At 35.6% G+C, this 21,669-nt stretch overlaps 3 protein-coding genes and 1 pseudogene across 6 annotated transcripts; 3 read left to right on the plus strand and 1 right to left on the minus strand.

Moving 5' to 3' along the window:
* Positions 1-1,800: 1,800 nt before the first annotated feature.
* Positions 1,801-1,972, minus strand: LOC122049750 (annotated as a pseudogene).
* A 1,078-nt stretch (positions 1,973-3,050) lies between these two features.
* On the plus strand, positions 3,051-8,483 carry LOC122047563 (receptor homology region, transmembrane domain- and RING domain-containing protein 1-like). Of its 3 annotated transcripts, none has more exons than XM_042608926.1 (4): positions 3,051-3,757; positions 3,845-4,069; positions 5,559-5,972; positions 7,775-8,483. In XM_042608926.1, exons 1-4 carry the CDS (start codon positions 3,610-3,612, stop codon positions 8,386-8,388), a joined length of 1,401 nt encoding a protein of 466 aa, XP_042464860.1. In that variant the 5' UTR covers positions 3,051-3,609; the 3' UTR covers positions 8,389-8,483. The 3 variants fall into 3 exon arrangements, with proteins under 3 accessions (XP_042464860.1, XP_042464862.1, XP_042464863.1); XM_042608928.1 differs by having other exon boundaries at positions 5,568-5,972; XM_042608929.1 differs by having other exon boundaries at positions 5,574-5,972.
* Positions 8,484-9,962: 1,479 nt separating this feature from the next.
* LOC122047564 (probable methyltransferase PMT26) lies at positions 9,963-16,637 on the plus strand. Its single transcript, XM_042608930.1, has 9 exons — positions 9,963-10,136; positions 10,831-11,883; positions 11,967-12,116; positions 12,640-12,910; positions 12,985-13,095; positions 13,510-13,684; positions 13,790-14,062; positions 14,840-15,034; positions 16,115-16,637. The coding sequence occupies exons 2-9, from the start codon at positions 10,876-10,878 to the stop codon at positions 16,311-16,313; spliced, it is 2,382 nt and encodes a 793-aa protein (XP_042464864.1). The 5' UTR covers positions 9,963-10,136; positions 10,831-10,875; the 3' UTR covers positions 16,314-16,637.
* Positions 16,638-17,270: 633 nt separating this feature from the next.
* LOC122047565 (BTB/POZ domain-containing protein At4g08455-like) lies at positions 17,271-20,148 on the plus strand. 2 transcript variants are annotated; one of them, XM_042608932.1, is made up of 2 exons: positions 17,271-17,643; positions 19,507-20,148. In XM_042608932.1, the coding sequence occupies exons 1-2, from the start codon at positions 17,405-17,407 to the stop codon at positions 19,955-19,957; spliced, it is 690 nt and encodes a 229-aa protein (XP_042464866.1). In that variant the 5' UTR covers positions 17,271-17,404; the 3' UTR covers positions 19,958-20,148. The 2 variants fall into 2 exon arrangements, with proteins under 2 accessions (XP_042464866.1, XP_042464865.1); XM_042608931.1 differs by having other exon boundaries at positions 17,274-17,643; positions 19,499-20,148.
* The last annotated feature ends 1,521 nt before the right edge of the window (positions 20,149-21,669 follow it).

Raw genomic sequence — 21,669 nt, forward strand, 5'->3', positions numbered from 1 at the left:
TCCTCTTGAGGATGGTTCCTGTACATTGTACTTTTTTGCAACTTGATATAAAAATAATTAACGGCTAACGAAAAGGCCATTGAAATTATACCTTGTGTTATATTTTGATAATTCAAATTGTTTGAGTGAGGCCTTTAAGATTTGAAAAGACAATGAGGCCATTTAAATTTAAAATACTTTTTTTTTAACTTTTATGAATTATGATTAATTTATGTGCAAGTGAAAAATATTAATTGAAGATTAATAGTTAATTATCAAGCTAAGTTTATTTCTTGTACCATCCGTTAATTGAGGGAAGAAGAGCAGGGATTGAGGTTAATGACGCTTTCTTCTCTACATTCATCATCGTGCACAGCGAGGTTGCCATCAGACAGTCGAGATCCTTTAGATCGTAACCTTTAGTCTATTTCTAAACTAAAGATTGTTCATAGATGAAATTCTATGGATCCCATCTGTATAACAGGTGGAGTTTATGAAACTTCTATCTATGAGTAAGCTAGGTTATTCTCTTGACTGTACTTTAAGATCCAAGATGATTCGAGCTCGTCACTAAACATCTCAAGATTTTTAGAAGCCATAGGTAAAGAAAAACATAACTCTTTAGGTAATTTTTTAAAAAAAATTCTCACCCATTTTTTATTCGGATTTGAGATGGCAATTACAAGTTTATTTTTTTTAAAAATTAGTTTTAAAAAATGGATTTTTATAAAATTTAGTTTTCTGGTTTTGAAATGTAAAATTATTAACTAAATTTGTATATTTAAGTTTTGATAATAATTTTGTTCAACTTATAAAATTATTAAATTATTTAATTTTTTTTTAACACTGATGAACTTAAAATTTTGTTTTCTGACTTTTTTAATATTCTATTTTGAGTTGTATGAGTAAAAAATCTTTAATTAATTTTTTATTAAGAAAGAAAAAAGAAAAAAAATGAGAAATAAATATTAGTATCACCAAATAAGGAGAAAGAATGGCTGATAAGGAAGGAAAATGGCACAAGCATTGAAAGAAAAGTTATGCGATCGGTTGAGATTTTTTTTTGTGAGATATTATAAAGGAAAGAGTTATTAGATTTTATAAAATATAATTAAATAGGTTGCCTAATTTTATATTAAATTAGGGAAGGTAATTAATAAGGAAATTGCGAGTTGAAAATGGGAAGGGGAATCCGTAGCAACTATGACAATTTTTAAATAAAATTAAGGAATATAATTAATGAGGAAATAAGGATAAATATTTTGTGTGAATAGTCAGTAGAATTGTCAGCAACATGACATTTATTGACGTGGACACACGTGCCCCTAAAATTAATCAATAAAAAAATTAAAAATTATAAATCAAATTTTAATAAAAATAAATTATCAACTAAATCTAAATCTAACTTGAAGTGATAGAAAATTAACTCTCTCTGTATAATTTTCATGATTTATATCCTTTCAAAAAGTGTGGGGTTGTCATGGTGAGACTCAACTTTACATTTTACTCCAACAGAAAAAAAAAATTATTAATCAAATTTAATTTAATGAGTAAATAAAATCTAATTTGATTAGTAAAAAATTAAAATTATCAATTAATTAAATTTTAATAATTCACAAAACTAGTAATATTTCAGAAAAAATTAGAATTTTATATGGTCTTGTTTCTCAAATTTATTTGATGATAAATCCGTGAGGTCAAATTGTCCACTACTAAAATTAATTATATCTTAAAGTTAGATAATGGAATTATTAAAAATAATGATATATCATACTTCTATTTTTTTTAATAAAATAAGGGTGTGCCAACTTTTTAATAAAATAAGGGTGTGTCAGACTCATACAATAATATAAGGGTAACATTTGAGAATCCTAACAATAAGTTACTGTAATGTACTCTCCCTCATACAAAATTAATTTATTTTTTTTATCAAATATAAAATTGATAAGGATAGACACTATACTTGATCTTAGTTAAAGACCGAGAAATGTATACTTTTTAAAGTCGTTAACCCAAAATATTTATAGAAATTTCTTCTATTCACGGGTGTTGTCAATTCTAAATTCTAAGATGTGGAACTAAAGAAAATTATAATATATATATTTTTTATATAAAAACAACTAGAAAAAAATTATTAATAAAATTATTTTATTTTAGTGTGAAAAAATATTAAATTAATTTAATTTTAGATTTTATCAAAATTAATAAAGGATAGTGATTCTTAATAAAATAGTAATATAGTAAGATAATTGGGAAGGAAAGAAATAATGACACATAATTTTTTTTAATATTTGTTAGATGATTTAAATTTATTTTTTTTCCAACCCATATAGATTAAAATAAATGAATAAAATAGCATCCAAATTTTTTCTCTTACTTTATTAACATTGTCTAGTCATTTATAAGAAATATCTTGCCATTTAAGATAATAAATGCCTAAAGATAATTTCATATTATTCATTTTTTTATTTATTATCATATTAAATATGATAATAAAATTATTATTTTTTATATATATTAGTAAAGCAATCAGGGAAATAAGAATGAATATATAAGTGTGAATAAATTAATTTTTAAAAATCGAAAAAAAATATTTAGGTTACTTAAATCAATCAATTCGTTGGCTTCATTCCATCTGGTAGCAGAGATGACGTGGCCAATTCCCATTGGGACTCTCACAAACGGACACCACTGACGTCATTCACCAACTCCAGCCGCAACCAACCGCAACAATGACGTCACTCCGTCGGCCAGAAACTTCGCGTTGTGTCGGACGCACCGTAACGGATCAGCGTCCTCGATCCCTTCCCGTCCTGAAAGATTCGCGCAAATCGCTTTGAGATACGGACACGCGTCCACAACCAGATTTTGTCATCTTTTTACAAATTAGAAAATATGTCAAAACAACCTCTAAAGTTTTATTAATATCAAAATGCCACCTAATATTTTAGTTTACAACTAACATCAGGAAGTTCTCTGAAAATGTTCTATATATTAGGGAGTATCATGAAAATTATTTGTCTAATTAATTATGATAATTTCAATTGGAAACCTAAGTCATATATGTAATGTGATTATTGTGTTGATATGATCATCTGTTTGCGGCAAAATCTGGCGGAAATCGTGATGCTATCTCTATTAGCTGGCGGGTGGTGGATAGGTTCGACGACGACGCGGCAACGAGATCCGAGCTTGCCGAATTCCGCTTCGACCTTTATGGAATCCGACGTCTCCATCGTCGCGCTTCACTTCTGCTCCCCTTAAGTTCTGATCTGTAGATATTCCCCCCTTCTCTGCTGTTTTCCGGACCGGAGCTCTCGTTTCCTGCGTTTCTTTCTGCGAAAAATTCGATTTTGAGGATTCTTTGCGGTCTGGTGCATAAGACCCGTGCTTTGGCTCTTCCGCCGCGGATTGGTGTTGTTAGGGATCGGAATCTCTTTTCCGGGTTCTCTTTCTGCTTTTGGTATACGGACACCCGCGCTTTGGTCTCTTTCATTGAGGATTGAGGTTCGGAACTGGCGTGATTGAGGGATTTTTGGATTGCGGCAGCTTTAAGGCAGTGGAAAAAGGGACAAAGTTTGGGGTTTGGATACTCTTAAGGGTTTCTTGTGTGCGCCTGGTTTGCCTACTATGGGTTCGTTCAAGCATGAGATTGAGAGGAAACAAATGCTTACTCTTTTCCTTCTTCTTGTATTGTTGGTTCCCACGGCAGTGAGTAATGTGGTGCTGATCGGAAAAAACGTGTCCTTGTCGTTTCCAGATGTCGAGGCCAATTTTGGTGAGTGTTTCGTATTTTTAGCAAGGTTTATTTGGCATCTTGCAATTGTATCATGGCTTATTGGTTCTCATATGTTGTTATGTGCAGCTCCACCAGTAAAAAGATCAGGTGAATCTGGAGTATTGTATCTCGCAGAGCCGTTAGAGGGGTGCACTAAGTTAACAAATGAAATTTCTAAAGGTTTAGGTGATCCATTTGTGTTGATCAGAAGAGGAGAATGTTCTTTTGAAGCTAAAGTCAGGAATGCACAATATGCTGGTTTCAAAGCTGCTATCATATTTGACAACGAGGATAGAGGATCCCTGATTTCAAGTAAGACTTTTATAGTTTGCAGTATTGCAACTTTAGGATGTTTAGTAGAGCATTTTAAAAAATCTCGTCTTGGTTAGAGAGAACCAAATGTGCAGTTGCGTTGTAACGGGTCAAAGCAATATGATATTTGCCAATTTCATTAAAAATTCAATTACTTTAATTTCTAATGGCGATCATACCTTGCTTTACATGATAAAACAACTAAGGCCTTATTTGTTTATCTCGAATAATTTAACTGTGATGGGAATTGGGAGCACACAACGAGGTGTCATGGAGGAGTTGGCAACAATTTTGTAATTGATTTTCATTTCCATGAGAAGTTTTTGGAATGAATGGTGGAATGTAATGGTAGGGTTTAGAAAACATTCCAAATGTATAAATCCTAATGGATTCAGTACTAAATCACAACACTTTTTTCCAAGCGAGTACTGTACGTGTGTCAGGATTCACAAATTATTATCATATTTCCTTTCATTTCTTATCTTTTTAATTTTCCATACTACTGGTATTGCCCAAATTCTTATTTTCTAGCAATTTTATTGGTGGTCAAACAAACATGAGCAATTTTCAAGATTACGAATATATAATTATAGGGTCCTTTGTTGGTGGATTCTGATACCCAATCTGTCATTAACAAGATTTAGCTTTTTTGAGGGCAGAACCCCATAGTTGTTTGAATACTCGATGGTTAATGGTGCGTTGTATGCCTTCTAGGTTAAAAGATGGGTCATGGGTTTATGTAGCTAATAAATAATAAAACTTACTAAACTTTGTAGCGAGGATGAGACTGTTGAGATGAAGGCATAAGGTTAATAACATAGATAAATAGAACACAAGTATTTGTGAGATGTTATTATGACAAACTAAGAGAGAATATGATAAAACAGAGTGTGTATGTCCAAATGGATTAGTTGAATCATTTAGAGTTAGAGGTAAGCAGTAGGAATTCAAAGAAAACTTGTCGAGTAGTAACCTAGATTTTACTGATAATTGGCCTTACAGTTCAATGATGGAGCAAGATCCATGCAAGTTCCTAAATAGTTAATACATGACTTTTTGTGTAGTTTTCCTTTTGGTATTTTCTTATTTTTTACAATGATTTGTTGTCTGGGGATCGATTGAGTTCATCACCTGTCATCGCATCATGGTTACCCTTTGTAGTTAGCCTAGCGTCACTGTTATTCTTCCAATTATTTATGATTATAATTTAGTAGAATGAGAGGAATAAATAGTTGAATTTTTGCAGCAGAAACTCAAGCTGTATGCTGGTGAAAATTATAGGCTTTTGGATAGAATGAAATGAAATATGCATTTCCACTTCTACCCTTAGTGATCTTATTTAACACTTGTATTCATTTTAGCTTAGTTGAGCATGTTAGAGGTGATCCTTGTTTCTGATTTTCTTTTGCAGTTAATTATTGGAAACTGTTCTAATATATCGTAGTCAGCAGTTATTCTTTCACTTTTTCATGATCCATATTTCAATAAGATATTGCAGTGGCAGGAAATTCAGTTGGCATCCATATCCATGCTGTGTTCATTTCCATGGCTTCTGGTGAAACATTGCGGAAGTATGTTGGCTATGCTGGTTTGGAGTTGTGGATCTTACCTACCATTGACAGTTCGGCATGGTCAATTGTGGTCATTTCATTCATATCACTGCTAGCTATTTCTGCTGTGCTTGCCATGTGCTTTTTTGTCCGCAGAAATGTTATAAGGCATGAACAACATCGACTTCCTAATGTGCGTGAGTTTCACGGAATGAGTAGTCAATTAGTTAAAGCTATGCCAAGTCTCATATTCACCTCAGCTGTTGAAGATAATTGCACCTCAACAACTTGCGCTATTTGCCTAGAAGACTACTGTGTCGGGGATAAACTTCGCGTGCTTCCATGTCGGCATAGTGAGTTTTCCTTTTATCATAATTCAGTCTTATCACCTGTTTTGCTTGATGTTTGTGTCTTCCATAATCTATCTGAATGATTCATTATATTGGAACTGCATAATTTTGTGGCATTTCAACTCCACTAAGGGCCAGACAAAATATCATCTTAAAACAACAGTCCTAATACTCTTAGAAAGCTTCATTAAAACTTTAAACAAACTGTTATGATCAACAAACAATAAATCATCTGAACTGTATGTCCAATATACATAAGCTAAGGACCCTATCGTTTGGTTACTCGATTGGAAAGGTGTGAAGAAGAACTGAAGGGAAAGAAAGGCAGGATAGGATTAATCCTCCTTCACTTGGAAAGAAATGTAGAAAAGAAAGTTCTTATGAACTTCCAGCCAGTCTGTTCCATGGAAATGAACAGGACGTATGGAGAAGGAAAGATTGATGTTGATTGTTTTTTAGTTTTCGACTGGACAAAAACTGGTGGACAGCTGACTAAGTTTTTGTTCTTTTACTTTTCCTCTTTCATTGCTTAATGGTGAATGATTGATAATATTTTCATGTTCTTTTCCTTTTCAATTCCTCCTCTTCACCAATTCCTTGCATCCTAGTAAACACACTCCTGTCTTTAATCCTATATCTAGAAAACAATTTCAAAGTGTTATTGATGAAGACATTACTCATACTTTCCAACAATTCAAATCGCTAGAAAAGGCGGCGCATAGAGCTCTTAGAGCTCTACGTCTCATGTGTTACAGGAGGATTATAAACTCTGAAATGTTCTTCACATCGATAGGTAGGCTGGTCGAGTCTACTTAGTAAGGGCATTGTGATGCTAAAATGAATTTAATTTTTGAAGCTTTAAACTTCGCAAGGAATTTTATTGGTAGATCTTTTTAAGGTAGTAGTTTTTATGTTTTTATTAGAAATTATCTTGTCTTGTTAGAGAATAGCGAATTTCTTCCAAATTTAATGGACTACTTTTGGGTACAGGATTATTTCTTTCATAGAGAATATAATTTATTTCAGTTTTGTGTTTATTTGGGGCCTTTAAAAGAAACCTTAATCGCCCCTTGTTGATCTTCTTCATATTAATATTTCACTTTGGTGTATTTAGTTTTGGTGCTACATCTCATAAACCCCTCATAATGCGAGCAATCCCTCTCATAACTACTAACTTGAAAATGTAATCTTGCTTTGCTCCGGCTCCATTTGTAGTGTGTCGTTTGTAGGCAAAGGCAGTAATCATTGCTCCCAATAACTGAGTTACTACACATGCCATGACCAGTAGAAGATTGCACATTGGCATGTCAGTCACTGAAACCCACTTAGCTACACTCCCATAATGGTTAGCCAAGTCAGGAGTCGCTGGATGCCTCGACGTTAATCTTCTACTTTAACCCAGAAGCTAAGTTGTCTAACATGCATAGAATCCATGAGGTCTAATCTGAATGGCATTCGGTGATTCTTTGTTTGGAGATTACGCGAGATGTTTATAACTGTAAAATCATTTACTTTTTGCTGGTTAATTTTACCGCCGACATCCTCTCGGGGAATCAATGTATCATTCATAATCGCTATTATACTACCTTTCTAGTTTTGACAATCAGAACTGCACACTTTCCTATCATCTGATAGTTTCTTAACGATTTAGTCTCCCGAGCTTATGTAGACAAAATGCCGATCCTGTGTGTTTACTGGTAGTTTTTCATGATTCATAATTGCTTCTAGTCGTTCTCCTAAGTACTTGTAACTCATGATCAGGTAATTTGTTGTCCCACTCTAATCTTTGTTGAATCATTGAACAGAGTTCCACGCGTTCTGCGTTGATTCCTGGCTCACTACTTGGAGGACATTCTGCCCTGTTTGCAAGCGAGATGCTATGGCAGGCGTAACTGATCTTCCGGCTTCTGAGCGCACGCCATTACTTTCTGGCACAACTCCGAGCACAATTCCTGTATCATCATTTCATTCTCCTGTGGCAGCATCTCCAGCCATCCGTATATCGGCAATGCCTCCCTGGTCACATTCAAATTCCAGACCTCATTCCTTCGCGAGTCCTAACAGTTCGCGAACAATGCCACTGCATCTCCAGTCTAATTCAAGTTTAACATCGAGCATTTCGCATATCCCTAACCTGCATAGTTCCTATGGCCGCTCACCATCAATTTGTATAAGTAGAAACTCTCTGGACCTCAGAAATTCATCGTCTCATAGATCTCGTTCGTACCTCGTATCTCCTCATTCCATTTACTCACCTATGAATTCTAGACTTGGATCCTCATACATGCCCGGCTCGAGTAATGCAGCCTCCAGCTATCTTGCGGCATCGTCCAGTAGACAATCTTACTTGAGACATTGTCCTGAATCAGAAGCAAGTTTATCGGCTTTAGCCTCGACAAATTCTTTACCAGGATGCTGATCTATACAATGGCTGCAGTTTTGATGTATATTATTCTTGGTTATGAAAACCTTTAGATTTTTCTTGTTGAATGACAGAGACATGTTGCTCGAGTATGTCTTGGTTATTCGGGTTTTATGGTTTTGATCTCTATTACGATTGTTTATCCTCGTTTCTTTCCTGATCGGATTACAGGTAGCTCTATCGGGCTAATCGAAGCTCACTGATGGTGATAATGCTCCGTTATTTTAATCGAATGAATTCGAAATTTTTTTCGAGTTAAGATCCAAATAGTTCACCAGCGACTTAGACTTGTTTATATACCTCTATCGGCAAGCTCATCAGGCTAGTTCATAGGAAGGAGTAGGGGTTTAGTTTCAGATTAGAAGTATAAATGAATGAATTGGGTCAAATAATATGAAAAATATTTAAATTAAGTTAAAAAAATATGTGATATAAATAATTTGGACTCGAGCATAATCCGAAATAAAATTCAAGTTTGATTTGAGTCATTGGAACTTTGATTCAAGCATAATTAAACTATAATTTAAAATAACTGAATTCGATTTAAATTATTTAAAAATTAATTTGAACATATTTAAATTAAAATAGTATAAAAACAACTTAGAGTTCTATTTGAATTTGTGTATGTTAATTTTAAATATAAATTAAATATTTTTTGAACCAATTTCAAAATTTTAAGAAAATCGATTTGTTTGCACCCTAGTGAAGATTACTAGATCATTCAATTGAAGTTTGGTTTGAATCGTTTCAACATTGATTCAAGCATAATTAAACTATAATTCAAAATGACTGAGTTCAGTTTAAATTATTTAAAATTTAATTGGAACATATTTAAATTAAAATGGTATAAAAACAACTAAAGTTTCATTTGAATTCGGATATATTAATTTCAAATACAAATTAAATATTTTTCAAATAAATTTCAAAAATTTGAGAAAATCGGTTTGTTTGCACCAGATTAATGGATCATTAAACTTGCTCTGAATATTTCATATTTACAGATTTAAGCAATACTAAAATATTTTTAATTCAGATTTGAAAATTTTCAATTACCTTTTAATTTTTTACTAAATTAATAAATCAAATCATGTTACACATTAATTATAATTAGGCAATATAATTAAAATATATTCAACTGACTTTTAATTGAGATTTAAATTCCATCCAATTTATCATTTTTTTTCCTTTTTTTATTAAACAAAATCGATCAATTTACATTTTTACCCCTTTGACGGTCAACATATATATACTTCTGCGTTGAAAGCGTACCTCGTTAGTGGATCGCCTCCGTTATATCCGATAGTGATCCGAACTGTTCGTCACGGCTGACATGTGCAAGAATTTTACATTTTGAACGCCTGTCAGACCATTTATAACGGTTTTTGTTGTTATTTTTTAAATAAAACAAGACGCGTTATAAGCGGGATAATTCCGCAGTGTTGGTTCTCTCACCGAACAGCAGGGACGGGTGGACGTCAAATCGCGACCTAAGATACGACGGAAGTCACGACCTCGGCTACATGATCAGAACGCGCCGCGTTTTTCTGCCGTGACTTATGGGGTAGCTCAAGTCGGTTCGCGTATCAGATCTCGTTTTTTTTTTCTTTTGGCCGCGGCTTCCTCGCTTCACTCTTATCGCCGCTTGCTGCTCTGGTCTCAATCTCAGTTTGTGAATCTCGTCGGTGGAGGAGGAGCCGCTTGCTGCTCCGCTTTGATCGCCGGACGTTGCTGTTGGCCGCAGAGTGGTACTGTTCAAATTCCCTGCTTCGCTTTCCGTGGATCACCGACCTAGGATCACTGCTTTAAAGTTTTTTTTTCCCAAAAAAGGAGAGTTCTTTTTGCGTTTTTGCTATCTTTATGTTAGATCTTATACGGAGTTTTGGCTTCTTTTTCGAGCTCGATTTTTCATCCATCAATGTCGGTTTTCTTCAGATCTGTCACCGTGCATAGGCTTGTGCATTTAAATGACGAGAGTATGCATTTGAGAATACCATTCACCGTTTTTATTGTTGTTTGGTGTAGATCTACAAGGTAGATCTTAGCAACCGGCTTCATTAATATTCGAAGGTAGCTAAAGGATTTTGTTATTGATGGTTGGAGATACTACTATTATTGCGTTTTAGTTTCTATTCATATTTGGTTGATGAAGTGCAAAATTCTCAAATCTGAGTCTATGATTTTAGATAGTAGCGCCTCTTGACGGCCACTCAATAGTTCAATGAGTTTTTTTTTTAAAAAAATAGTTCATGATGTTTTGATTCATATTTTTGTCGTGGAATTTACTGACTAGGTTATGCTCAGATAGGATTGCTTCTCGACTTGTTAGCTTGATTTCATCTTATTATTTGCTTTTGTATTCCATCCATGTTAATATTTATCGCTCAATAATTTATTGACTTGTTAATGCGCTGAAGAGATACTTTCGTTTGAGATACTCAGGAGGACTATCCCTTCAATGTTTGGATAGATCCATTTGCAAAAAACATGCCATTTGGAGCTAGCTCAAGGATGGATGGTAGAAGAGCATCCTCATATTGCTCGACTACTACAATCATCACATTTGTCGCCCTTGGCTTAATAGCAGTTTGGATGATCACGTCCTCAACGGTTGTTCCTGCAGCTATATCTGATGCACAGCCTGATACTAACGAAAAGGTTTCAGTGCCAGATCCTACCTCCTTTGAAAGTCGTTCAGGAGACATGATTGAAGAGTCAAACGGTGGCGACAAAGACAATAATGTCCAAAATGAATCCAATTCGTTTACAAAGAAAGCATCTGAGACATCGTTAGAAAATGTAGAAGTGGAGAGTTCTTTAAAGAAGAGCCAAGACAATAAAGATGAGTCAGAGGATGATTCTAAAACTGGGAGCTTTAGTGATATTAATGGAGAGGAAACAGGAGAGACGAATCCGGAGGTTGGAGATTTGGATCAGGATACTAAAACAGGTGATAAGGTCGATCCCAAAGAAGATGAAAATGCTAATGAAGAGAAGAAATTAAATCAAGATGAGATATCAGATGATGACAAAACTCAAGGTGAAAAACATGGTACAATAGAGGAAAAGTTGGATCCAGAAGGAGGAAACATTGCACAAGATTCTGATGGGAGCAAGGAGGGGGGTGATCAATTTAAGGCCACCAGCAGCAATGAAGTCTTTCCTTCTGGGGTTCAATCAGAACTTTTAAATGAAACCAATACCCAGGATGGTACATGGTCTACACAAGCTGCAGAATCAAAGAATGAGAATGAGATGCAAAACGTTTCTTCCTCCAAAGAAGAAAATTTAGATTCCACTTGGAAGCTTTGTCAAGTCACTGCAGGAATAGACTATATTCCTTGCCTTGACAATGAAGCAGCTATTAAGTTACTTCATCTCACTGGACATTATGAACACAGAGAACGACATTGTCCTGATGAACCCCCAACCTGTCTTGTTCCACTACCCAATGGATACAGGCCACCAATTAGGTGGCCTCTGAGCAGGGAAAAGGTATTTTTTTTGGCCATTGTCTTTTCTCCTATTTGCTTCTGCATTAAATTCCTTCTGTAGTAAAGATTTGTGACTTTGTGTAGATATGGTACAACAATGTTCCTCATACCAAACTTGCAGAAGTGAAAGGACACCAAAATTGGGTGAAAGTTTCTGGAGAATATACTGAATTTCCTGGAGGTGGAACACAGTTTATACATGGTGCACTTCATTATATTGATTTCATTCAAGAGGTAATAAATATGTTGGCCAATTTGATTTCTTCAATTCTTATTGGTTCTCTACTATTGTGCAGCAGTGAAACCTATTTTTTGATTGGATTGTATCCCTTGTGGTTTATGCCTACCAATCTTAATACTGTCCTTGATTGTCATGTGCTCTTGTTTTAGGATTTCTGCAATCACGTACCAATCTGAATGTTTACAATTGTATGCATAATTTATAAGTTTCCATCTGACTTAAACTTATTCCTTGTGGACTACTATACTTGATCATTGCTTATTTCTTATTTGCTTAAATTTGGTTGACCATGAAATCCCAAAGTAATTTCATAGATTTAAAGAATTTGCTGCAAAGACTTGGATATCTTTGTTGTTTTCCTTTTCCAGATCCTGATATCTAGATTCTGATAGGATAGAATAATTTGTAATGATCACTAATTTTTTATTCTTACAAAATATAAAAAGATTTATGTTGGTACTTGGGAACACTTTTAGAAACACTGAAAGATCCTTTGCTTTTTGAGAATAAATGCAGTCTTTGCCTGATATAGCATGGGGAAAACGCAGTCGTGTGGTTCTGGATGTTGGCTGTGGAGTAGCTAGCTTTGGTGGCTATCTCTTTGAAAGAGATGTGCTTGCCATGTCATTTGCACCCAAAGATGAGCATGAGGCTCAAGTCCAGTTTGCTTTGGAGAGGGGCATCCCAGCTATATCGGCAGTCATGGGTACTAAAAGACTGCCTTTCCCTAGTAAGGTCTATGACGTTATTCATTGTGCCCGGTGCAGAGTTCCTTGGCATAGAGAAGGTACTGATTCTGTTCAATATGATTTTTGTTTTGTTTTATGGATTGAATTATTGATCTTAAAGTGGAGGCTACAGGTGGCATGCTTTTGTTGGAGTTGAATCGGTTGCTGCGCCCTGGTGGTTACTTTGTCTGGTCTGCAACACCAATTTACCGAACTGATCCAGAAAATGTTGAGATATGGCAAGGTACAAAGAAATAATTTCTTATTAGTTCAAATATATTAAATTGGAGGGACTATACTGTTTTAACAAATAATTTAGACAAAATGATCTTTAACAGGTAATTGAATGTCTCAAAAATCAATCAACAAGATCAATATGTAGTTTTTCACTTGGCATAAATATAAACTTGGTTTTCTTGTTTTGACGGAATTATTTGCAATTTCTTCTCGAGGAACCTTGTTCTGGTATTCAAAATGAGAAATTCTCTTGTGATCATGATTCCATTAATTTATATTAAAATTTTTTAATTGTTTAACACTACGAGATGCTGTCATATATGAAGGCAATCTGACATCTATTCTTTTCTTCCTCTTGACCTATTTTGGAAAACTAAATAGACTTGGATTGTCCTAATCCTATTTTATTACATTATACTAGCCATGACTGCAATAACAAAATCCATGTGCTGGGCAATGGTCAGCAAGACAAATGATACGCTTAACCAAGTTGGTTTAGCTATCTATAAAAAGCCTTCTGACAACAAATGCTATGAGCAAAGAAAGGAAGATAATCCTCCACTCTGCCAATCATCTGATGATCCTGATGCAGCCTGGTATGATCTTTGCTTTGTAGGATGGACAGGGGACTCTCATCGGCGTGTTTTTTTTCCATCTAAACTGTATTCATCTTCATTCCATTTGCATCTTTTGGCACACAGGAATATCACACTCCAAGCATGCATGCACCGGCTGCCAGCAGATCTTACTAGTCGAGGGAATCAGTGGCCAGTGCAGTGGCCCCTAAGGCTAGAGAAAGTACCTTACTGGCTAAACAATTCTCAACTTGGGGTTTATGGGAAACCTGCACCAGAAGACTTTCTATCAGACTATGAGCATTGGAAACGTGTTGTTAGCAAATCATATGTCAGTGGAATGGGAATTAATTGGTCTACTGTGAGAAATGTCATGGACATGAGATCTGTGTATGGAGGGTAAGTTGATACTAGTATCATTCTAGTTTAGCTTTTATATAGATTGCCTTTTTCTTCTATAATGTCTAATTCAAAAAAAAAAAAAAAAAAGGTTAATCTGAGCTCTAAAGTCCATAATTTATTGATAAAATTCATTCATTAGAATAAAAAGGAGAGAAATCTACTCCGCTCAACCCTCCAATGCTTTCAAACAAATGAAACTCCTCGCTTCCTTTGATAGCCAACCTACTGCTCTGATATGAGATGCAAACAAGAGGTTGCCTAGTTTGTTTGTTGTAAGATTACTGAGCTTCTCTTAAATATGACTTAGTTACTTTAAATATGAATTTCCTTCTGTGGAAGGTTGTATGACAAACAAGATATTATGATTGAATTGATAGGTTAACCAAGATCGTTGTATATTATTTTATGTTGAATGATGATCCCAACTTGATTTTGGCATAGTTATAGTCCAACTACATCTGAGTGGTTGTTCTGCATGACTTCCATGTTGTCTTGACTGTTCTCGTCATTCGATGCTACATATTAGTTCTTCCTTCTGTAGGAAATCTGTTTGTTGTTGCACCTTGTGATTGCTAATTTTCATCTGTCTCCTCACAGCTTGAGACTGTTCTTTTCATTTCTGACACTTATTGTCCTCGCTATATATTGTAAAATATACATTTTTTAGTTTAGCAATTCAAAGAGATACCTAATTTTTTATATCATGATATCATGCCTTAGCAACCTTTGATATTTCACTCTACATTGTATATTTATTTTTGCCATTGTTTTCAGATTTGCTGCAGCATTGAGAGAAATGAAAATTTGGGTGATGAATGTTGTCTCAATTGATTCACCAGACACACTTCCTATTATTTATGAGCGGGGCCTGTTCGGCATGTATCATGATTGGTGTGAATCTTTCAGCACCTACCCAAGATCATATGATCTTCTTCATGCAGACCATTTATTCTCAAAAACTAAGAAGAGGTCAGTAAATGCCAATTAGACTTCCATGATCTAATTATCGCTTGTCTTTCTAGGATGCTAGATTAATGTTTCTAATTAAAATACTAGTGCAATTGTTTGGTTCAAAAGGATAACAAAATTTTGATATTCGAATTTGAAGCAGTATATACTGTCCAGCAAGCAACATGTTTTATAGATAATAATTACAATCATTATTTTCTGAGCCTTGAATAAAAATTATCTTCTTGCCTTTGATGGACCGAAGTAAATGGTGTGGTAAATAGAAGAAATTCTCGCAGCACTCAGTTAAATATAGTTAATTCTTTATGAACTTCTCGACTGCTTTTCAGCTTCTCCTCTTTGGGTTTGCTTATCACAATTTGGATGCCCCCTTAGTCACTACCACACCTATGGCTTTAAATTGCGTCCAAGTAAATAAACACCACATCAATCAAGGTATTATACCTGTTACCGATTTTAGCATTTTAAATGCACCATGCTTGATCTAGAGGGTGGCTTCAGGCAAACAATTGGACATCTACCTTAATCGAGTTGATCCTACCCGTGATTTTTCTGTACCGTCAGTATCAATTAGTGATGCTAGCGAGTGGCCTCAACCACCGTAAGAAGCCTAAATCCTAATTACTAATTGCATAGTTCTATCCTAATTGTGTATAGATATCATAGTGATTATGCTCAAAAAGAGCAAAATTTTATAATTGGAAAAGTTGAATCTATTATGTGGTGTTAAGGTAGAGGGATACCGAAGAAGCTACTAATAGTTAATGTAACAGAAATGATTTAATTAATATGAATACTAGTAGTGCTATATCCTTATATAGCACAACTTAATGATGATGATGGCGATTATGAATACTTTGGTCAATTAGCTAACAAGGTACAATCTTTTATAACAATCATACACGATCTCATTACTGCAAATTATATCTTCTCACACTAAGTTGCATCTTTCTAGAGAACTACATTTTTCTCAAATCACTTATGTTTACAAGACTGCTGGATATTTGAATTTGAGTTTTTCGTATGCCCTTCTAACCACAATCATTGCTTTCGCGTAATGCCTGATATTTTGTGTTTTAGGTGCCAATTACTGCCAATACTTGTCGAGGTCGACCGAATTGTGAGGCCCGAAGGAAAGTTGATTGTGAGAGATCATGTTGATATCATCAGCGAAGTAGAAAACACACTCAAATCTCTCCACTGGGAGATCCGGCTGGCATATTCCAAGGACAACGAAGGCTTGTTGTGCGCCCAGAAGACGATGTGGCGACCAAATTAAGCGACACAAACTATTATTACGAGTTCTTGACAATTCTGGTACAGATGTGTATTAGTTTATATTATGAGTTCTTGATTTAGATTCAAGAAGCTCAGACTGCATCATAAGTTCCTGATTCATTTGAGAAAGAGGGAGAGAGTGCGCGGGTGAGGGAATCTTATTTGTTTAGTGAACTAGATAAACACAAGTTTTTCTATCTTTATTTTCGATATTTTCTTTGCTTGCTTTAGGCAATGGGTACTCTTATCTCGTTGGATTTCGACGTTGAGCAAGCAACATTGTTGTTAATTTTTATTTCGATTATGTTTCTATCTTAAGTTGGTATGGACCATAATGTCTGCTATTGTGATTAATTTTCTCGGTTATTGACCCATTGTTCGGTCCGTATGGGTTAGTTTCGGTTAGTTCATTTAGATACTTAGAACAGATTGTGTGATTTTAGCCTACGCATAAGCTCAAATATGATGAGTAGACCGAGAATTTTTTTTATTCTCAAGATTATCACTTTTTTTTTGCTTGCTGTAAAATTATTTTCATGTCTTCTATGACTTGCCTAGCTTGACCGTCTTGTCCAAAATGGTTAGCACAAGGGTTAACTCATTGTTGGGTCCAAAATTACTCTGAGTTATTTTAGTTAAAATCATTCTAAATTATAATAATTTTGATCGAAATTATTATAATAATATTAAAATAAAAGTATTTTAGGATGAAAAAATAGTATGTATGAGCTTTAAATATTTTTCAATATAGGAAAGTCTTTTAATAATAAAAATATAAGAAGTCCTTTTTGATTTTTGTCTAGAATCTAGGAGTGATTAGACAGGGTATTTTGAAAAACTATAAAAATAGATGGTCAAATAGATTTTTTTTTTTAATGAAGGTGCAGTGGAGATTTTCATAAAATATAGGATGTAGAAGTGAAAATTTATCATTTTTATCTGTTTTTTATTTTTTATATTTAAATTTATTTTCTTGCTTTTGGGTAGAAAGAGAGAGAAGCGGCAACACGAGGGAGATCGACGAAGGATCGATCGGTCGGTGGTCGTCGTCGTCGATCATCGCCATGTGGTGCCAGTCTTGCCGGGAAGCGTATGAGGAGCGGGACGCCGGCACTTGCAAGGAGTGCTACGAAGAGGCCAGCGAGACGGAAGAGGAGCTCAAGCGCGAGATCGACGACCTCAAATCCAAGGTCGCCTTCCTCCGCCTCGCGTCCCCCCTCGACGACCTCGCGTCCACCACCGACCTCCTCCTCCACGCCGTCCTCTCCCCTTCCGGTTCCAACTCCGCCACCTGCGCCACCCCCGCCATCCCCGCCCACCGCGCCATCCTCGTTAGTTCTCCCCTCCTCTCCTCTTTTTTTTTTTTTTTTTTTTGTACATGTTGCACAACGTGTAATTGGCAATTTGTCATCGCACGATTTAGCGATTGAAATTATAGCTAAAGGTTCCGCGGAATTGTGTTACCGTCGGGTCTAGGGCTTCGTCCCCCATTACAACTGTGCACAATATCTTCGATTTTTTTTTAGGATCTAGGCGTCTTGATGCTAATGGTTTCTTATACTCGACATGAGCTTGCAATTTATCAGTGAGAGTTCTTCGCTCCTTTTGCCTGATTTTTTCCCCCCTGAGGTCCGTGGTGAGCATTATCTTGAAATTTGTAAACTTTGATCTGACAACTTTGAGTATTGCTAGAGGATCTATTCTGTTGTCGATAGCTTTGATGATCTTTGCCTTTTTGGCATTACCTAATACTTGGTGGGTGGAAATTGAATTCTTAGTAACTCTTGTTGCTTGATTCTTTTGAAAATTGCTGTCTGACTATGTCTCTGGTGCAAACTTTTCTGAAGGGATTCCCGTTTGTTGCTTGTTAGGAAGGCAATTAACATTCTAAATAAGCATGTTGTATCCACTCTATCCGAACCATTTCGGTTTGAAGGGGATCATTTACAAAGGTTAAGAAAAATGTAACTAGGATTATGATGGCCAATGGAAGGGAAACTTGGATTATGATGGTCAATGGAAGGGAAAATCTATTCATAATTCTTGAGTTAGGATATATGAGTTGTTCCGAGGTCCTAAATTCCTCTTTTGATTGTCAATTGCCCTTGACTTTCTCTCATATGCCTTTTTCTCTTTAGATATAGATTTGTTTCCAATTGGCACCGTGTATTTTGTATTCATGTTGTTTGACTAGAGTATATTGGTCCTAAATTCTCTTTGGATATTACTGTGCACACACATTGTCCCTTATCAGACATTAGCTAGATATGATTTTTATGATATGACTTTGCATAGAATACAATGGTGGAATAAGATCCATGTGAACCCTAAATAGTTGGGTCTAACATGACTTGTTAATATATCAGACACGTAAATTAATTTCGTTTGAGACTCCTGAAAACAAAATGCAAACTAGAAACACCATGGTGCACTGTAATAGCTAGAGTTCATCAAGACATACACATGTTATGTAAGTACAAAAAGGAAATGAACTTATCTATCACCACGTCTTCGATGAGATCCACTCGCTAGGTCCTGTTTCTCTTATTGTGTGGCAAATGGACACGGTTCTCTTGATCTTCTAACAATTGAGTTAGAAGCCAATTATTTGTTAGAAAATCTCTGCTACTGTTTTTTTCCCCTGGTATACAACAAGCAGGGTAAGGTAAAGTTGTTGCTTTGTGATCAAAATGTCACGGGTTCGAATCCTCGAAACAGTCTCTTGCAAAAAGCAGGATAAGACTGCGTACAATGGATCTTTCCCTGGGATCCCACATAGTGGGAACTTCGTGCACCGGACTGACTTTTTTTTTTATACAACAACAACAATTGAGCCTTCAGATTTAGATTTTTGTTTTTCTCATTCTTCATGTTTACTGCAGTGTTTGATCATTTACAATATGACAAAGTAAATGGAAGCAATGAAGTATTTGATCATGCACTTCATAAGCAATATTTAAATCCAATCTTGATGGTAAATATTATACAGATAAACAGTCATTTAGCCCTATGTGATGCTATTGACTTTCTAAGTTCATTGTAGATGTCTGTCTTATTACTAGAATCAACAATTAATATCGATGTTTAGTTATTTGTTTTCCTTGATGGCTACTTAACTTTGTTCACTAATGATATCATATAGGTTTTTTTATTACTTAACAACTTTGCCGCTTGATCATTGTATAGATTAGTAGGTCTCCTGTCTTCAAGGCAATGCTAGAAAATGAGATGGAAGAGAGTAGAAGTGGCATAATCAAGATCCACGATGTCTCATACTATGTTCTCCGGTCGTTTGTCCATTACCTGTACACGGCGGAGGTTCTTCTTGACGAGCATATGGCCTGTGAGCTGCTGATCTTGGCAGAGAAATACCAAGTGAAACATCTGAAGATCTTCTGCGAGAAGTTCATGACGTCCAAAGTGAACAACGATAATGCCATTGGAAACTATGCCTTTGCTCATCGGCATAGTGCTAAGCAACTGCTCGAGGCAGCTTTGTCGCTGATTATAGAAAACATGGCCACATTGACGGAACGAGAAGAGTACAAGGAACTCGTGGAGAAAGACCCACGGCTAGTGGTGGAAATCTATGAAGCTTACCTCACCAGGCAAGTCAATACGGCTGCGAAAGACTCGACAACTTAGCAACAATGGAAGTTAAATGTTTCTTTTTCGAAAGGATTATTTGGTTTTATGTTGCTGATTGAGAAGGAAGATGGTGTTTCGAAGCTTTCTGTTCACAAGTCATGCTCGGTTTAACTGAGCTGATTCAGCTGCTATTTTGTACATGAACACAAGTCACCCAATTAATTACATTTTGGCCGGTTTAATTGATTGTTTTTTGGGGACCGATTTTATTGAAAGAAATTGAAATTCGGGGTAAGTTGTAAAAAGATGACCGGTTCTCTAGTGATTTGGAATTCTCTAACTAGTTTCGGAATTCAAAATTTTAAAATTTTGATGTTTTTTTTTTTAAATTATGGTAGATTAGGAATTTATTAATAGGGTTAGTTAGTGAGTATGTTTTATAATGAATTTGTATAAATTTTATTTAGTTTAAAATTTATTATTCTTAATGTACACGATTGAATTCAGATCTCAACGGTGTTGATATATTATAGAGATTTTCAGAATTATATTAATTTTTATTTAAGGTGGTTCAGTGTAATTTTATTATAACGAGAGTTAGATATACGAAATGAGAAATTTTAAAATCTACATAAATGTCGTTTTAAAATTGAACCGAAGGGTTCAACCATGATTTAAATTTTTTTTGTAAGTTCGAAAATTCTCCAATGCTTTATATGTTCAATTAGTATTATTTTTTGTTTTTACTGATTTTCTTTTAAGAACGTTTTAATTTAGATTTTTTAAAAAAATTTAATCAAGTAAGAAATCTAGAGTTAAATATATCCGCTACATTAATTTAGCGGATATGGATAGGGAGAGACCCATTACATTAACGACCTCCCTAGTATCGGTTCTATGCATATGGAGGGAGGTATATGTAGGTACACAGACGTCAGGTGTATGATGCAGAGATGTCATGCGTCTACCGTCTGTGCTACACCCTGGGAACAGTTAAATATATCTTAAAACATTTAGGCTATGTTGATTAAGAGTAATGTAATGAAATTTATAATATAATAAAATTTATAATGTAATTAATATTATATTACTATTGATGCGGTAATGATGAGGGGCCCCACCCCGTTGCCACAATGGGGGTCAAAGACAAGACGGTCAACGGGTGGACGGTGTTGGCCGGACGGACGAGGCATACTCCGACCGGGGATGAAGCACCGACCCATCGTCTTCGACACAGAGTAATCAAACCGACGCTCAAGGGATATGCAGAAGTGGAGCCGAGCGGCTCCTCTACTCGGCCTAGCAAAAGACTCGACATCAGTTGAGCATGCAAACAGTGAACTACCCGCCGAGCAGCTATCGCGCTCGACCCAACAATCAAGCATGTGTACAGTTGGCTTCCGGCCGAGCAGATATCCCGCTCGGCTCGGCAACGGACGACACTTGAACAGTGGACTTTCAATCGAGCGGATATCTTGCTCAGCGCAATAGTAAACTTTCAGCCGAGCGGCTATCCCACTCGGTGTGACAGCAGACAATGCAGGACACAACAGGATATCGTTCGACATCCTTTTGGGAGCTAGTGTCGCTGACAAGCGGCATGGTCAGACAGAAGATCGTACAATAGAAGCTTCCACTGTTATTTCAGAGATATGTTCGGCCCATTAAGTTACTATGTCAAAGACACTTTATTGACACATCTTTTCAAAGAAAGTTTTGAGAAGTGTGCCCGCCTTGGGAAGCATGCACGCGTGCTACAAGAGCTCTAT

This window comes from Zingiber officinale, chromosome 2B (genome assembly GCF_018446385.1).
Source record: "Zingiber officinale cultivar Zhangliang chromosome 2B, Zo_v1.1, whole genome shotgun sequence".
Classification (NCBI taxonomy): Eukaryota; Viridiplantae; Streptophyta; class Magnoliopsida; order Zingiberales; family Zingiberaceae; genus Zingiber; species Zingiber officinale.

Bases quoted from the DNA above. Each gene is read 5' to 3' on its own strand.
- LOC122047565 (XM_042608931.1), top strand. From the start codon at position 17,377: ATGTGGTGCCAGTCTTGCCGGGAAGCGTATGAGGAGCGGGACGCCGGC. The intron at 17,644-19,498 runs GTTAGTTCTCCC...ATCATTGTATAG, and splicing joins CCGCCCACCGCGCCATCCTC to ATTAGTAGGTCTCCTGTCTT.
- LOC122047564 (XM_042608930.1), top strand. From the start codon at position 10,876: ATGCCATTTGGAGCTAGCTCAAGGATGGATGGTAGAAGAGCATCCTCA. The intron at 13,096-13,509 runs GTACAAAGAAAT...ACATTATACTAG, and splicing joins AAATGTTGAGATATGGCAAG to CCATGACTGCAATAACAAAA. The intron at 14,063-14,839 runs GTAAGTTGATAC...CATTGTTTTCAG, and splicing joins ATGAGATCTGTGTATGGAGG to ATTTGCTGCAGCATTGAGAG.
- LOC122047563 (XM_042608926.1), top strand. From the start codon at position 3,610: ATGGGTTCGTTCAAGCATGAGATTGAGAGGAAACAAATGCTTACTCTT. The intron at 4,070-5,558 runs GTAAGACTTTTA...TATTTCAATAAG, and splicing joins TAGAGGATCCCTGATTTCAA to ATATTGCAGTGGCAGGAAAT. The intron at 5,973-7,774 runs GTGAGTTTTCCT...ATCATTGAACAG, and splicing joins CGTGCTTCCATGTCGGCATA to AGTTCCACGCGTTCTGCGTT.